General features: G+C 45.5%; 1 protein-coding gene across 1 annotated transcript in view; it reads left to right on the plus strand.

The window, feature by feature from the left end:
* The window catches only part of LOC135914550 (cytochrome P450 3A43-like), a 143,341-nt gene that overhangs the window by 25,420 nt on the left and 99,728 nt on the right, over positions 1–18,193 (plus strand). The window contains exons 2-3 of the mRNA XM_070524647.1: positions 5,300–5,405; positions 6,990–7,042. Coding sequence (XP_070380748.1) covers positions 6,993–7,042 — 50 coding nt within the window. The 5' untranslated portion in view covers positions 5,300–5,405; positions 6,990–6,992. The remainder of the gene's footprint in view (positions 1–5,299; positions 5,406–6,989; positions 7,043–18,193) is intronic.

Here is an 18,193-nt window from a genome sequence, read left to right on the forward strand (position 1 = left end):
CTACCATCCCTGAGGGTCACTGTGTTGAGCGCACAGATGTGACACAGGGTCACTGTGTTGAGCGCACAGATGTGACACTTCGTGAGCCCATCTCACTTCCCTAGTTTGGTCTGCCTTCTATGCTGCGCCCGATTCGTTACTGCTTACATTCGAAGCCTTACTCGATTCAGCACACCAATTAGTACAGTACTCAACCTTCCTACACTACACATTCACGGTGACTCCCTTAATGCAGTGAAGCTCCTTAAGGAAGTTACACAAACTGCACAAGTTCTCACAACAGTACTGCTGAGTACGCCTGCCAAGTGTCAGGCACCTGCATCCGTTCCGTCAGATGCACACGCTCTCCGCCAAGCACGGAAATCTAGCAGCCGAAGGGACAGATGTCCCTGAATTCTTCTGTGTGTCCGCTTGCTTCCTCGTAACCTCACTAGGGCAAAAACAGTAAAAATCTTCTTAAGCCCGAGCTGGATCTGCGCTTGTGCCATCCGTTACCTGTCCTTGAGGATGAACAACAGACGACCACTGGTCCTCTCCTGTGGGAACGTCAGATGCTCAACACCTGCTTTGGATGTACCCTGGAACACGGGCGAGAAAATTTCATATTCAGTAAAGGGCTTTCACCACTAATAATTATTCTCAAATAATAAAGGGCCTTCTGATGCGCCAGCGAATGCCGGTTGTGGTCCAAAGACCGAGTCAGAGCCCAGAGTTGTCAAAACTCAACGAAATATTTTCTTGAAATATGGCAGGGACATTCACACATCACACTTCGTCTCGGCATCACCCAATGCAATTCAGGTGGGTATTCACAAAGCTCTGGAAAATAACGACAAGCACTAAGGATTGAATACGTGCAGTACAGAATGAAAAGGAGCATCAAGTGTCCGCTCATATTAATCCGTGTTGGTCGTGAGCCAGACGTCCTCGGCATAGCTCGAGACAAATCTCGAAGAAGGAACTTCTTCCCGAAATGTAGACGCTCGAGAAACTCGTCATCCAGCGTGCCCTCTCTCTCCTCTCTCTTCTTCAAGTGTTTTATAGAACTTTCTAGTCCCTTTAATTTCGTTGGCTGTCTGTGGCGTTTGCGCTCTCTCCTTCTGTCGAAGCTATCGCGGGGCCGAGGTGCTCATGTGCTGGCTTGGGTGATACACGACGCGCGCTTTCTTTATATGCACTTTTGTGACACACACAAAAGGGCCTAAACACACATAACCTAGATGGACTGATGAGAACCACAAAGATTATCGGGATGCGAAAGGTAGAGGACATAACCGGGAGATAAGTGCCCAGTTTGCTACCCTGCACTGTAGAAGCATTAAGTGCAGACCAAGGAACAAGCGCGCATGCAGTGAGAGAGCGAGAACAAGAGCACGTACGCACGGAGGATGGGGTGACGCATGAAAGAACACGGGAGCGTCAAAGTCATTCGACTACGTCGCTTGAACACAACTACTTCAGTAGTGCCTTCGTCATCTTCTGGTGGGAAGACTGTATGAGCCGGCATTCTCAGCTTTTTAACTAAAAAAGCGGCCAGTCGTACGTCAGAGCGTGCCAGCACCGCCTTGAGGAATGGCGTTTTGAAGCTGTACTAAGGACAATGACAGAAGGCTTGTTTGATGATTTGCTCGCTGTCGGCAGTCGTTAGAGGCAACACTGTCAGCCATTCCAATGCAGAAAGCAAAAGTATTCATAAAAGATACTGCAAGGGCGATCCGGCAGAGAACTGTTGTCTCGGTTCTATATGGTCAAGATGGAAGGCGGGGCAAGAGGGATCGGTCAATGCGGTACAGACGAGTACGCCAGGAGCCTCGTGTGTTCTACATAGGTCATGGGGCGTCCCGCTTGATCGAGGGATATTTTTTTCTTCATCTATTCTTGACGCAGGAATGGGTTTCTGAACGCCATCTTTGGGAGCACACTTAGCAGCGTCATCCTTATGAAAGTAACAGAAGCAGCTTCTATTGGGAAGATCACAGCTTCTGAAGATCCACCCTTAGTTGCTGAGCCATCATCGGAATCTGAAGATGTTCCTTCTGTATCTGGTACCGCACGAGTGTAGACAGCTGTTTCAAGGCTGACCTAGAGATTCTTTTCGCCCGAACATTTGGCCCTCAGTTAACGGTCGAACCAAACAGCGAGGAATTGCCAGTAATGTGCCGCCAGGCATAAAACCTGTAAGAAAGCAGTCGGGATAGTCGATAGCTTCTCACAAAAAGAAGCACAGGGCAGGTCTTCAAGACGCTTCAAGATGCTTACAAGTATTTTCAGTCCATTTCTCAACCCAAAAACAACTTCATTCCTTCTCTCACCAATATAGTTTGTACTGAAGGAATCACTAACATTGACCAAAGCAATGCACGCATTGTTAACCTCCTGTTAAACTTAGATACCAAAAAATCCACCGGTCTGGACGGCATACACACTGCATTCTTGGGTCGCTATTCTTTATGGTCAGCAAGGTATCTGATGGTCGCATACAACAAATCTTTGTCATCTGCCACCGTTCCTTCCTCATGGAAGTTAGCAAAATTCCTTACTCTTTATAGATCCGGTGATAAGCAGCCTTTATGAACTAAAGACCGGTTTCTGCAACAGCAGCCATACCAAATCTTAAAACATATCATTCATAAATACGCGTTGCTTTTCCGGGAATCTCACAATCTGCTAACATTGCAGCATGGGTTTAGGCGTTGTTTTAGTACGTAAACGCAGTTACTTGAGCTTACACCTAACATTTTCTTTAACCTTGATGTTTGGAACCAGGTTGACGCTCTTGTTAGAAACTTCTCAAACGCATTTAGCACAGTATCGCATTCTAAACTCCTTGCTAAACTTAACGCTGTACTAAATAACCCTTAACAAGTTCACTGGATTTCAGGCTTTCCTTCACTTCATTCCCAGTTCGTCTCTAATAGCTCAACCGAATCTACTACAACTGGTGCGATTTCTGGAATGCCTCAAGGCTCCGTTCTTGGGCCCCTGCTTTTTTTAAATTACCTAAATGATTTGGGTGCTGACATCTCTTCTAACATTCATCTTTGTGCCGATGATGTATTTTATCTGAATTTATTCATTCTTCTAATTATCCTTACCACCTCCAAGAGTTATTTGCTGGGTTTTGTACGTGGTGCAACACCTGGAAAATCAACATTAACTTTCATAAACCCCTCATTATGTCCTTCTGCAAAACAAATTCGCCTTCTCGTTTTCATTACTCCTTCAATTCCCGTGCTGTGTGTATGGTATCTGAGTATAAGTACATCGGTGTCATTTTTACGCATAACATGTCATGGTATAAGCGCGTTGATTATATTTGTAACAAAGCACTAAAAAAAGGTTACCTACCTCGTACATTATCCAACTCTCCAAAAGATACTAATCCATCCTGTTATTGACTACGCATATATCTGTAGATTGCAACCCTTATAAGCATTGTGAGATTAACAGGCTAGAAGCAATTCAGAAAAAAGCAGTAACATTTATATGTCACCGTTCTTATCGTGGCTTTTCACCCTCTTCTGCGCTTCGTTCCTTGAATTTAACTTCGCTCTACTGAAGTCGCCACTCAACATCGTTAGATTTCTTGCAGAGCATTGTCAATTCTTCCGTCATACTTAAACTATGCTAAACTAACACCAATTATCGACGAGACGACATCACAACTTTAACTTGAAGCCCTACTTCGCACCCACTAATATGTTTAAATTCAGCTTTTCCCGTTGTTCTATAGAAAACTGTAATTCGTTAAATGTGTCTATTCGCTCATGCTCACCCTAATGTTTTGTATCTGCCATACAGGATAAATGGTCGTGGCACACCATCCTCATCACTGTGTCGTACATTTCTCTCTGTAATTTTTGTGTGTTAATCCACTCCTGGTATTGCACTCACTGCGCTGCAGTATGTGTAGATAGATAAATAAAAATGGAATGCGTGCTCTCAGTGAGTCAGTGAGAAAACTTTATTTCGAATCAGAATTATTCGCGTCCAGCGAATTAGTAGGCTGGGACACCCGCCGAGGTTACGGTGGTACTTGCCTGTCGACGGCTTCCTTGGCCCACTGGACCGCCCAGAGTTGGTCTTCCAGGTTCGAGCCGAGCAGCGCGGATTGCAATCGCTCGCCGAGGCTGTCGTTGGAGGCTTTGCTCGCATTGTCCTGTATTAGTTCCTGGCAGTCCCATAGCATGTGTTGTAGCGTGGCTCTAGTGTCACACACTTTGCGTCTACCTGTTGTGTATATGTCTGGATAAATAGCATGCATTAGTATCGGGTTCTTGTGGGATTTGGTTTGCAGTCGTCGCCACTGGACAGCTTGCGATCTAGTGAGCTGTGGATGGGGTGGTGGACAAGTGCATCTTTGCATCTTGTAATGGTTGGTGATGTCGTTGAACCTGGTCAATCTGTACTCCAATTCCCCTACTTCGGAGGGCCCTGTCGAGGGTTCTACGTTCACCGCAGCTCGGAAAGGCAGTCCTCGAGCTAGGTTGTGCGCCGCCATGTTAGGGCTGTCCTCTCCCGTTGAGTCGGTGGTGTGGGCAAGTATCCATAGGATTTGGACGCACCTGTCTTCTCTTGTTGATTTGCCTTTTATTAGTATGTTTAGCCCCTCAGCTGAGATCCGGCCGTTCGCGAAGTTGCGTACTGCCGTCTGGGAATCGCTGATTATATAGTATGCGTTGGTTTGTGCTATGGCTAACGCTATGGCCACTTCCTCCGTATTCCTCCAGCATCCCTAAAGGAAACATATTTAGCGGCCACTTATGTCCAGCTGCGACATCCCCTCAACATTACAGCAACGTGATCTCGAAGGACTTTAGATTATCGGTAACGCGTGTTTCTGATGTTTGGAGAAATATAGCTATCGGTAGGATGTGTGGAGTTTAAAACGTGATGTTCTATGGACACCTATGGGACATAAAGGGTTCACTGGGTAAGTTCTTTTTCATTTAGGTCGCAATGATCTTCATCAGTGCTGACCCCAAGAATCTGTGCACGCTGGCGTGAAAACTTGCGACCATTGGATGAATATGATATACGACGACATTTGCATCCGCGTAAATGTGACCAGCACCCATTTGTAAGGTTACATTTCGGGTCACTTATCGTTCAGTAGTTCCCTATTTAACATTTTCTTAAAGAAGAGTGCATTTAACTCAAATGTCAAATAGACACTCAAAGGTAAACTGAAGATGATGTTGCGCTGCACGATTCTAATAATTTTCGTTCGTGTAAACAAGAAACCACGTAGCATGAATCTACAGCCAAGTTGTAGACCTAAGATGTGTCCATGATTCAGTTTGTACAGATGGAGGAAGAGGACATTCTCGGTGTTCAAGGACCTTGGTATACCTGGGCCGGAGCCTAGCCTTATTTTCGGCAACCTGCTTGAAATACGGAGAAAGGTAAAACACGCATGCCTGCTAAATTTCTATTTCCTGAAAATGACGCTTCGTTTAGGCAATGCATTCGCAATTTGAGACAGCTCAGCCATTTGAGACAGCTCATACTTCCTCCAGGCCATGACGCCGTGCAGGTGGGTGCCTACATTGCCTACTGTACACTTTCTACTTCCGGAAAGGCCGCACTGCTCCCCTGATCCTGAGTTGTTTGTCCTAATTTAGGAAGACTGTCTTACCTGCAGGCTATCAGGATCACGGAAAAAAGCTCTTTCCTCACGTGAACTCATCGCTGTGATCATATGATGAACGCAAATCATGCAAAACGGGGCTTCATTATGCAGCTACGAGAGATAATATTCCTCCCTAGCGTGCCTTTGGCTTCAGCATGTATGCTACGCGCTTATGTCGCACAGAAGTAGTTGCCGCCGTGTAAGGCTTGCCAAATCGAGTGTCAGGTGCGTGTCGTCCTAATTATGGTGGGGAGGAGCTGCTAGAGTTGCTTCCGGTAACAACATCATTAAATTGTGTTGTCTCGAAAAGAGCATTCTGCCATGCGCTGTCTGTAGAACTAAAGGACCAAACGGGGATGACTACTAATTTCATACGGCAGTAACAGTCTACTACTTACCTCGCGCCTGTCACAAGACATTTTCCTAGCTAAACACTGTCGTTGGGGAATCAGAATTTTGTGCAGGATGTTAAGAAAGTGTTTTCGATGTCGTCATTAACGACTGCACCTTACAGTGCATGGTTTACTTGCTAAACATAAAAACGGATTCGCAGGGTTTAACGGCCATTTTAATTGATATGATTGATTTCGTGATATAAAAAACAGTGATAACCTACTTAGCCGGCTTTTCCACATTCGATCCTCATATGAATATGCAGAAAAGGAATAAAGGGAACTAATAGTGCACGAAACAATCATCACTGCATGGAGGTTTGATGCACTGACCATCTCAAACCACACTGACTCATGTGCTGTTCTATTAAGAATGGCTGCCCAGTCTCCCTTAACGCACATTCTTTCTTAAATATATATATATATATATATGGATATATATATATATATATATATATATATATATATATATATATATATATATATATATATATATATATATATATATATATATATATATATATATATATATATATAACCCGCCGTGGTTGCTCAGTGGCTATGGTGTTGGGCTGCTGAGCACGAGGTCGCGGGATCGAATCCCGGCCACGGCGGCCGCATTTCGATGGGGGCGAAATGCGAAAACACCCGTGTGCTTAGATTTAGGTGCACGTTAAAGAACCCCAGGTGGTCAAAATTTGCGGAGTCCTCCACTACGGCGTGCCTCATAATCAGAAAGTGGTTTTGGCACGTAAAACCTCAAATATTATTATATATATATATATATATATATATATATATATATATATATATATATATATATATATATATATATATATATATATATATATATATATATTACTACTTCTGTTAGCTCACGAAAAGTAGACTTTGCTGCCAAAAATGCATGCCTCGCACAGTAGCAGTGAGCCAGTCGCTGTTGATTTAAGCTACTTTACTTTCAGGGCATGGCTTCAGCAACGAAGGAATGGCAGAAGAAGTACGGTGATGTCGTGGGGTAAGCTATGTCGTGGGGTTCTAATATCCTCAAAGATCCGCGCATCGTGATTGCTGCCATTGTGCTGGTTCTTGGATAAAGAAATGTAGAAAACACGCACGATGATGGACTTCCGTTTAAATAATACTGCGTGGTTCTTTATTTCTTTCATGTACCCCCAGGGCCAGGGGCATTAAAGAAAGGAGTGGTTACATCAAATAGAGAAAAAAAGGAACACTGCAGCAAAATGGTTAATATTGCAGAAATAGATGGCTCTCGGTTATAGTTCTCTGTTATAGTGAGTGTTCTTGGAGTGCTGCTTAATAAAATGAAATACGGTACAAGCGGTGCGGTAATACAGTGATCCGGTAATACAAAAACAGTGATACAATCGGTAATACAAAAACATGAATGAAATGCTCCTGTTTGTATAATGTTATCTAGTACTGCCATGGAGTGCTGATGGTCAACAATAGTAGCGGTTGAGGTGGGTGAGCAATTCCACTCAGCAGGTTTAGGCGGAAGGAATGAAGGAAACATGAAATTCCTTTGGCGTAATTAAATTAAAAATTTAAATTACGGGGTTTTACCTGTCAAAATCACTTTTCATTATGAGGCACGCCGTAGTGGGGGACTCTGGAAATTTCGAGCACTTGGGCTTCTTTAACGTGCACCTACATATATGCAAACGGGGGTTTTCGCATTTCACGCCCATCAAAATGCGGCCGCCATGCCTGGGGTTCCATCCCGCGACCTCATGCTTAGCAGCCCAACATCATAGCCACTAAGCAACCATGGCGGCTCTTATGAAATTCCCACCTTGGTATTGTTATCTAACCTTGATGAAATGCATTGAGGAAGGGAGATAAGTTCATCGCGAAGAGAATGATGATGAAATATCTTATTAAAAAAGGAATGTCTAAGGCCTTTACGGCGAGAGGCTAAAGATGGCAAATCAAGGTTTATTTCATTGCAGAAGTGCTGGCAGTTCGGTAATAATTAAAAAAACGAAACGAGCAGAATTATTTTGTACATATTTAATGATGGAATTAGGTTTTTCTGAAAGGGATCCCAAACTGCTCCGGCGTACTCAAGCTTTGAGTAAGTTACAGCGAGCGCTTAGGGAAGTGCTCTCATTCTCCGATTACATGCTATTAACGTCACAGTTCTGTTATTCGTACAAGGAAAGCTTGCCGAATGAGATCACTATTGCTCCACACATGATGTAGCCACTACGGAGCTTTACACTGGAACTACCGGAAGGAAATTTACCGCTACGAATACTCAGACGTCACTAAAATAGGTAGTAGATAGGTGCTTAACACGAAAATGATTTGTGTCGGGCTTCACCGAAGCCCTGTTCCGTCGGAGTACGCCCGTCAAGTATCACGCAAATCCGCGAGATGACCATTGCTGTTTTGTGCCTACCTAACCGTTAGGAAAATAAACATAAAAAGGTTACAAAGGTTAGCTTTTTTAAAGCGATCCTGCTTTTGATTGTGTTTAGTAGAATCAATCACAATATTTGGGTGTGTTAGTTTCTCCCTCAGTAATTAATTAGAAATGTGCACGCCAGCTTGCGTAGCTATGAGGGTAGTAAAGCTCGTAGAGCTTCGAAGTGGATTGCGTTTCGGCCATATTTTGCTGTTTTGTGCCTTTTTAATTGTTAAAGAGGTAGGCATAAATAAAGTAGAAATGTTTCATTTATTAAAGTAATCATGCTGTGGATGACGGATACTTCATGCAATGAGAATACTTAAGTGCAGTTGGTTTGATGACTAATGAAAACAAGTAAATATACTCCGCAGCCTGGAGAACTATAATGATAGTGCAGTTTGTTGCGCTCTAAAGTGTCCCGCGTACCATCTCGATTGGCGTGCATGGGCGACAACATTGTTTTGTTTATATACATTACCTTGTGTGGAAGAGAATGTGTGTAGGAAGTGGACCGGAAAACACTAACGAAGAAACAAGGAAAAAAATAAATTATGGGGTTTTATGCGCCCAAACCACTTTCTGATTATGAGGCACGCCGTAGTGGAGGACTCTGGAAATTTCGACCACCTGGGGTTCTTTAACGTGCACCTAAATCTAAGTACACAGGAGTTTTCGCCCCCATCGAAATGCGGCCGCCGTGGCCGGGATTCGATCCCGCGACCTTGTGCTCAGCAGCCCAACACCATAGCCACTGAGCAACCACGGCGGGTAAGAAATAATAAATCAAACACATTTCACGCTCTATGCAGATCACAGCATAGAGCATGATGTAGAAGTCTAAAGTAGGGTAAAAAATGCCATGAGACTAGGTTACTGAGGTGTAGTATTTCTCTCAATTTCAAGAGAGAAAGAAGAAAATTGGAAAGAAAATGCCAGCCTAGACGTAGTGGGGTTTTGAAAGCAGAACAATACAGTCTGGCGCTCCCAATCAAACTTTCTAACTTTTTAACTGGAAGATAATGATAGCAGAAAAGTAATGAATGAAACCCTAACTATACTGATTTCTGAAGTATAAACTGAAGTAGGAGATAAGGAACAAAGGCAACCGGTAGGTAAGCGCTTCCAATTAACAAAACACGTAATAAATAGACGACAGAGCATGAACGTGTCTAACTCAAGGGATCAGATACAATTTGGTGAACCGTCAAAACTGATCAAAGAAGAAAGCAAAGGATACTCGAAATTATAGCGTCGGAAATGTTTACGAAGCAGCAAAAGATGGCCGCAGCATGAAATCAGTGAGAGGTAAACTTGGCACAGGAGAAGACATGATGGTTGATGTAGATGACAGGGAAGATTTAGATGATACAGTAAGGCAGCCGAAGGATTCCATGCTGACCTGTATATTAACCAAAACAGTCACGCTATCTTGATTGTAAGCAGTGATCAAGAGGGTGCAAAGCTACTTAGCCGTATATAACTAACGATGAAGTTCGAACGGTCTTGCAAGACGACCCTGGGAAAAGCTGCAGCATAAGATGGTATAACAGTGGATTTATTGAAAGATTGAGAAGATATTATATATGTATTACAATAACTGCTCAGTTCTGAATAGACTCAACAATATCGGTTAATCTTGCCTGGCTTGGGTCCCAAAAAAGCATTCATGCTCCAGTGCCGGCATGACTGGGATTTTGTAAAGTGGAAATTTGACAGCAACGGTAGCAGACAAGATGAGGCGTAGGAAACCCAGCACGCGGTCAGCATTATTATTATTATAGCTGACAAGCAAAGGCATGGAGGTAATGTGGGACATTTTAGACAACTCTTCCGCAGTTGCGAATTACAATTCTGAAGAATTATTTGATTTAGCAAGAGCACGCTTGGTCAACGACAGCATGCAGGCAACGAGCGACCGCGTTGCAAGGGGTTGCGCGTTTTCTGGGCCCACCGTGATATGGAAAGCCGGCCATGTTTCTGTACACTGTCCGGTATCCAGAATGCGCGCGGATGGGCAGTCGGAACCGCGGGCTGGGAAAAAGGGCATACGAAACCGAAGAAAGGCGAGAGACTTCGGCGATTCCATCGGCTCCGAACTTCCTGGGAAAACAGCGTTCTCCTTCAAGGCAGCCATTTTGCCTACTTTTTCCTCAAACAACTGCGCTTACCGAAAGCGGTGGAGACGGTCTGACAATTTTTCGCAGCGTTCTTTGACCGAATGGTTAGTAATGAGAGAAATTAGAGGCAACAATTCCCTGATGAGATGAAAGGCTATAGAACACGTTTCTTTTGGTAGGAAAATGTTGTAACTTACATTAATTTTATGCTGTACGGGCTTAAAAATGTGATTTTGTTTTGCCACCACGCGCAACTACAAGTAGCCAATAATTATGAAGAAAAAATAAGCCATTCAAGAAATAGGAATGGTTCAACTTACTCCACTGCGAAGAGTTAAGAAGAACGGAATAACGGATGTCGCCCCTCTCCGGAATTAATTGCAGATGGAATGGAGTGATGGACTGGACAATGGAAGCCTAGCTGATACAGGCATTCAGAAATTGATTGCCCTCATGCCTAAAAATTTGGTGCCTTGTTAATCATTGCCAGTGTATTCTTGACAAGAAAAACCATGAAGCAATACCACTGAAAATGTCATTAGTAAAGATACATATTTTGTATGTGAGAACCAAGAATATTTATTTTGTGCCAGGTCCCAACACCAACGGTGATGGTGAAAGGGCCCACAGGATGCCAGGTATTGGCGATAGTAATAACCATTTTAGATTGCCTGCTGCTTGTTACCACAATCTCCGTTCATATGTACGTGGAAGACAGCAAACTGCATGAGAACTCTCATCCAGCATGTAATCCCCAGGATAAAAAAGTGTTCCACATTGTACAAGCGGCACTCGACACGGCATGTGCCAATATACCTTTGCGAAGCGAGAAAATAATATTCTATCGCCTGAGGATTGGACATGTACACGCAACGCATTCGGATGTCCTTTTTATTGCTGATTTATCTATTACAACTCCATGTGCAGGGTGAGTAGACAGAGACAGAACAACATTCAAGACAGGATGTTGTCCATGAGCTAAGCGCATCTCGTAATATGTGCGATGCCTTACAAACGTCTTACGCGGATACACCCATATCTTATCCGAAAAATGTTTTTCAGTTTCTCATCGAATTCTGCAGTGTGTAACAAGAAATAAAACATTTCAGCGCCTTATTATAAAACGCATACACCAGTATATTCAGTAGTGTCTTTATGAAACAAAGCAGGAGTCCATTCTCAATATTGTCACGTGGTAGGGAGGGTAAAGAACACAATATCAATACTGTGAAAGAAAAAAACAAGCTTTTCGTGGGCAAACCTGTGCCCACCAAGACAAGCTGCACTTAAAGCACAATGATAGTGGCGAACAGAGTCGGCGATCGTCGAAAATCTGATCGGTGGGTCAACTGCGTTGGCTTTCACCCATCAGTCATCGAATGTTCCAGAGTAATCACTGGGACCCGCGTGCCTTCCACAAAGTTCTACATTATTCGGGTCGCGCACACATTCGAACAGATTACACAAGGTTCGGTCACAGACAGCGGATGGAAGCATCAATAACATTCCAGAAACTTCCGATACATGCAGGCGCGTCCTGCGCTATGCAATAACATTTGTTAGGTGGTGTAACGTGTCGACCGATAAAAACAAAAAAGTACACGTGTCAATACCCACCTCTTAAAAAGCATCGACCCGATGCTGCAAATGAAAGTAATAAACAAAAACACCCGTCGCAAAGAAAAAAATAAGGAAGCTCGTCAGAGTCCGTAAAATTGTTTAGGACGCATCAGGTGGACCACTTGAGATCGTGCGCGGCGCCGCTGTGATTGCGAAATTCCGTCTGGCACGACCTCACAGTCCAGTGCGCCAATACGTCGAATGATCTCGTAGGACCCAAAATACCGTCGCAATAGTTTCTCGCTCAGTCGTCGATGTATCGGGGTCCAAACCCAAACAAGGTCACCGGGCTGGCACTCGACGAAGCGTCGTCGGAGGTTGTAGTGTCGGCTGTCAGTCCTCTGTTGATTTTTAATCCGCAGGCGCGCGAGCTGTCGGGCTTCTTCGGCGCGCTGGAGATAGCTAGTGACGTCAACATTCTCATCCTCAGTGACGTGGGGCAGCATGGCGTCGAGCGTCGTCGTCGGGTTCCTGTCGTAAACCAACTTGAACGGTGTGATCTCTGTTGTTTCTTGCACTGCCGTGTTGTAAGCGAAGATCACATGCGGCAGGACCACGTCCCACGTTCTGTGCTCAACGTCGACGTATACATTGCTAGCATATCAGCGAGGGTCTTGTTCAGGCGCTCCGTGGGACCATTCGTCTGCGGATGGTGGGCAGTTCTCCTCCTGTGGCTTGTCAGGCTGTACTGCAGAATGGCTTTCGTGAGCTCTGCTGTAAAAGCCGTTCCTCTGTCGGTGATGAGGACTTCAGAGCACCTTGTCGCAGCAGGATGTTCTCCACGAAAAATTTCGCCGCTTCGGCTGCGCTGCCTTTTGGTAGGGCTTTAGTTTCAGCAAAGCGGGTCAGATAGTCCGTCACCACGACGATGCACTTATTCCAGGATGTTGACATCAGAAACGGCCCCAACAAATCCATCACAATATGCTGGAATGGTCGGCGAGGAAGTTTCATCGGCTGTAGTGATCCTGCTGGCCTTGTCGGTGGTGTCTTGCGTCGTTGACAGTCTCGGCATGTCTTGACGTAACGGGCGACGTCGGCGGTCAGACGTGGCCAGTAATACCTTTCCTGTATTCTCGACAGCGTCCGGGAGAATCCGAGATGTCCAGCGGTTGGATCGTCGTGTAGGGCGTGCAGTATTTCTGGACGCAGCGCTGACGGTACAACAAGAAGGTAGCTGGCGCGGACTGGTGAGAAGTTCGTCTTAAGGAGCACGTTGTATTGTAGCGTGATGAAGACAACCCGCGCGTATTATCCCAAGGAAGGCGCCGTCGTCCTCGTCGTCTTGCGGCGGGGGATCGATGGGGGCGCGTGATAAGCAGTCGGCGTCGGAGTGTTTCCTTCCGGACTTGTATATTACCGTGACGTCATATTGCAGTCTGAGGCTCCACCGCGCCAGCCGTCCTGAAGGGTCCTTTAAGCCAGCTAGCCAACACAACGAGTGGTGGTCACTGACGACTTTGAATGGCCTGCCATAGAGGTAGGGGCGGAATTTAGCTGTTGTCCAAATGATGCCGAGGCATTCCTTTTCAGTCGTAGAATAATTGCTTTCCGCTTTTGACAGCGACTGGCTAGCATATGATATCACCCGTTCAAGTCATTCTCTCCTCTCGACTAGGACGGCACCGAGGCCTAGGCTACTGGCGTCGGTGTCGATCTTCGCTAATCGGATCAGCGGGTCAAGCGCGTCGGCTTTCATACATCAGTCGTCGAATGTTCCAGAGTAATCACTGGGACACACCTTCCTTCCACAAAGTTCTACAATATTCGCGTCGCGTACTCATGCGATCAGATTACACAAGGTTCTGTCACCGAAACTGGATGGAATCATCGATAACATCCCACAAACTTCAGATAATGCAGGCTTCTCCAGCGCTATGCGATTACATTTGTTAGGCGGTGAAACGTGCCGCCCGATAAAGACAAGCAAGTACACGGGTCAATATGTTAAACTTCCTTTGAGAAGTCCATCTTTAATTTGAAGCAGACTTCAGGATTCCACAAAATATTATCTGTCTATCCATGAAGAGTGATACAGGAAACGTATTTTTCATTTTTGCTTGGACATCCGCCAACTACTACTTAGCCTTCGACAGTCAGCGTTCTAATATTGTCGATATTATGTTTTGACTAGTAGCTCGGAGGAGGAATAAACTTTATTTGTTAAAAGCAGATGTGACACCTAGGCCTATACCTACATGACGGCCTCGAGCCCTTAGACCCTTGCGGCATCCTCGGCATTGCCTTGATTTGGTCTTCCGCTGCGCAGCTGAGCAACGCGGGCTCCCACTGCTCTCTGGTCTCGTTTATTTTAGTCTTTATGGGTGTCTGAGGACAAGCCCAAACCACATGTTGTAGGTCCGTCCTTTCTTGACAGAATCTACAACTATCCCTGTAAAGGTCCGGGTAGTAGCGGTGGTAGGCCACTGGGTTCGGATATGTATGTTTTTGCGAGGGGCCGTGCCGTCGCTGATCATCTACTGAGCGAGGAGTGTATCGGGGGGAAATGGGCCCGTACCAATTTATAGTGTTTAGTGATCCCGTTTAGGCTGGTCATCCAGCCTCTCTCTATTCCCAGTATTTGTTGCGCGTCACCTCCTCGGGCAGTCTGTTCTCGAGCCAGGTTGTGCGCTGTTTCATTCCCGGGAAAGGGGGAGTGTGCGAGTGCCCATATAATGTGAATGTCTTGATCTTCACGAAAGTTTTTTTAACATTCTCAGCTTACGGCGAGATCCTTCCATTTGCATAGTTCTTGACGGCTGTCTTGGAGTCGTTTACCATGATCTTAGCCTCCATGGAGGCTATTGCCACTGCAAAAGCAGCCGCCTCCACCACCTGCGTTTTCACTATTTTTACCTTGCCATTAACTCTCCAGTCACCCTCTGGACTCGTACCACTTATCGACATACTCTGTCTATTTGCATATTCCTCCGCGTCCACATAGACCATGACCCTGGCACTACGGAATCTTTTGTGGAGAGCTCTCGCTCTTGAATTTCTTCGATCTTGGTGGAACTCTGGGTGCATGTTTCTGGGGATTGGGGGTATTGATAGATGTTGCTTTATTTTCCTTGGGATGTCTCTCTCACTCCGTGCTGTGCTTCGTAGGTTATTCCGATGTCATCTAAGATGTGTCTCCCCGTCAAACTCTGTGTAAGCCTTTCATACTGCGCTACTATCTGGGCCTCAATAAGTTCGTCTAATTTGTTCTGCACGCCGAGCGCCAAGAATTTCTCGTTTGACGTATTTGCCGGAAGTCCCAAGGCTTGCTCGTACGCCGTTCTAATAATGCAGTCTATTTTGGCGTTCTCCGCAGCGTAGAGCTTGGGGTAAGGAACCACATATACAATACGACTGATTACGAATGTTCCTACTAATCGGATGAGATTGTGCTCTTTCATGCTTTAGTGCCGGTTGGATATGCGCTTTATTAGTCTGATTGTTTGTTGAACACTATTATCTAGCAGTCTAATGGTCTCTCCATTATGGCCGGTTTCAGATATTCGGAGTCCTAGTATCGTCAGGCTCTCCACTATTGGTATCGTGGTGCCTTCTACTGCGACCTCAATGCCCGGCCTTTCCCTAATGCTTTTTCGACCCCTGCATGTGGGTCTATAGAGCCGAAGTTCTGATTTTCGCGAGGAGCGCCTCAGTTCCTTGTCTCTGATTCAGTCTTCGACCTTGTTTACTGCTCTTTGAAGGATCTCTCCCACATGCCCATCGATTCCAGCCGCCACCCAAAAGGTGATGTCGTCCGCGCATAGGCTGAGTACGAGTCCTAGTTTTCGAGTCTCGCAGGCAGACCGATCAATGCCACGCTGAATAGAAAGGGAGGGAGGACTGAACCCTGCGGGGTACACCTATTACCTAGTTTGAGCGCCTCCGATTTGGATTCTCCAATGGAAAACTTTGCGGTACGTTCCGTCAAGAAGTCTTTGATTCACGCGTATGTCTTACGTCCTACATCGAGCTTTTGGATATTTTGTAGTATTGCCTTGTGCGTGACAGTGTGAAAGGCCTTAATTACATCGAGACCTAGTATTACCTTGGTGTCTAGAGTTTTGTCACCCGCATCCATGACCTCATGCTTTAGTTTTACCATAATATCCTACGTCGAAACTTGGGTCGAAATCCAGCCATGGTATATGGGTAAAGTCCTTCATCACCCATGTATGTCGTGAGGCGTGTGAGCACCCCATCTTCCACGAGTTTACCGGCACAGGATGTTAGTGATATGGGCCTTAAATTCGTCAGTTGTGGTTTCTTTCCAGGCTTCGGTATAAAAATGATTTGGTATTCTTTCAATACACTTGGAATGCCATCTTGCTCTGAACAGTTATTCATATAGTCCGTGAGAGATCGAATGGATACATCATCGAAGTTCCTGGGTGTTTTGTTGCTTATCCCATCAGGTCGTGGTGCAGGTTTCGGGTTGCGCCTGGTAAGTTCATATCTGACTTCTGCCTCTGTAATACGGGTATCAAGGCCAGGATTCTCGTTACCTAGGATAAACCGGGAGTCGTTCTTTATCCGCATTTCCAACATACTTTTTGGAGCACTCGAAAGAGCTCTCCTGCTGCAACGTCGTAGCTGTGTATGCCCTTCAGTATATTTTGTCTTTGTATGATTTTTGTACTGCCGAAGTCCAAGAGGCATCGGAGAATGTTCCAGGTCTTGGACATCCCTATGTGCCTATTCATCAAGTCACACGTGGCTTCCCACTTTTCCTGGGTTAACCTATTTGCATATATCTCGATTTTCTTGTTTAATTTCACAGTTTTCTTCCTTATTTGCGACTTTGTTTCTTCTTTTTCCATCTTTTCGGTATACTAACTTTCGCTTCCAACATGTGCAGTAATCTGCTGTCACTCTCCTCTATGCCTGCCTCCTCTGGAACAGTTTTGGTAGCTCATTTATTGCTTTCTTGTAGTTTCTCTGCCCATTTCTCAGTGTTCGTTATAGTGTCTTCCGCACCTTCTTTTCGGATTCTCCGGAACGTGTCCCATTCTCCAAGTTTCAGTTCTGCTCCCCTCTTTTTCCTTGGGCCTGCTTGTACCGTTGTGACGACGATGTAGTGGTCACTACCTGAGCCTTCCTGGGTTCTCGTCCACTGAGAATCTGCTACATTCTTCGTAAATGTGAAATCTGGTGTGATGTCGTTGGTTACGCTGTTTCGTATTCTGGTTGGTGCCTGAGGGTCAGTTGTGATAGTTAGTCCTTCGTGCTGAGCGTCTGCCCATGCTGAATCCCCAAGCCGCGAGTGGGGCGTTAGAATCGCGGACCACGACTAGCGTGTGTCTCTCTGCTACGCTCAGCGCTTTGCGGAAGAGTGCCCCGAATTTGGGCTCATGACGGGGTGGACTGTATGTGTTGAGAATAAATAGACTTCGCTCGTCTTTACGGGAGGGGATTATCTTAGTCAGGACGTGCTCTACACTGCGCATGTGGTATCGTGCTCGACAGCCGAGAGATTTACGTGTATCAGCGTTGTGACGGTTGCCTTCTCTCCGGAAGCACTGTAAGATTTATACCCCGACAATTTTGCCGTCCCTCCCGTCTCCTGCAGGGCGATGACATCTGGCGTCGCCTTACTTGCTACGAACGGCTGCAGGTTTCCTCGCTTGCGATGAAACCCAGGGCAGTTCCATTGCCAAATGGCGTATTAGTTACGCGCCGCCATTGTTATTTATCTGTTCTTCGCCGGTGTCCTTGCTATTTAATTAGGGTTTGATCAGTGTGAAAACATACCATTGTACAAGTCGGGATCTTTGACAACTTCGGGTGCACGCCTTCGAAAACTCAGCTTAGTAAGAGGTGAACTTCCGAAAGCCGTACACGGCAATTAGAGAGGAGCAGGAAAGAAGAAGGGAAAGCAATGACGTTAAAAAAAAAGATTCTTATTTGCTACCCTATGCCGAGAAAAGAGCCAAACAGAGAAAGAGAGAACAGAGCGGAGGGACAAAGAATGGTGCGATGAATTTGTGTAAGTGCGATAACG

Source organism: Dermacentor albipictus, chromosome 8 (assembly GCF_038994185.2).
Source record: "Dermacentor albipictus isolate Rhodes 1998 colony chromosome 8, USDA_Dalb.pri_finalv2, whole genome shotgun sequence".
NCBI lineage: Eukaryota > Metazoa > Arthropoda > Arachnida > Ixodida > Ixodidae > Dermacentor > Dermacentor albipictus.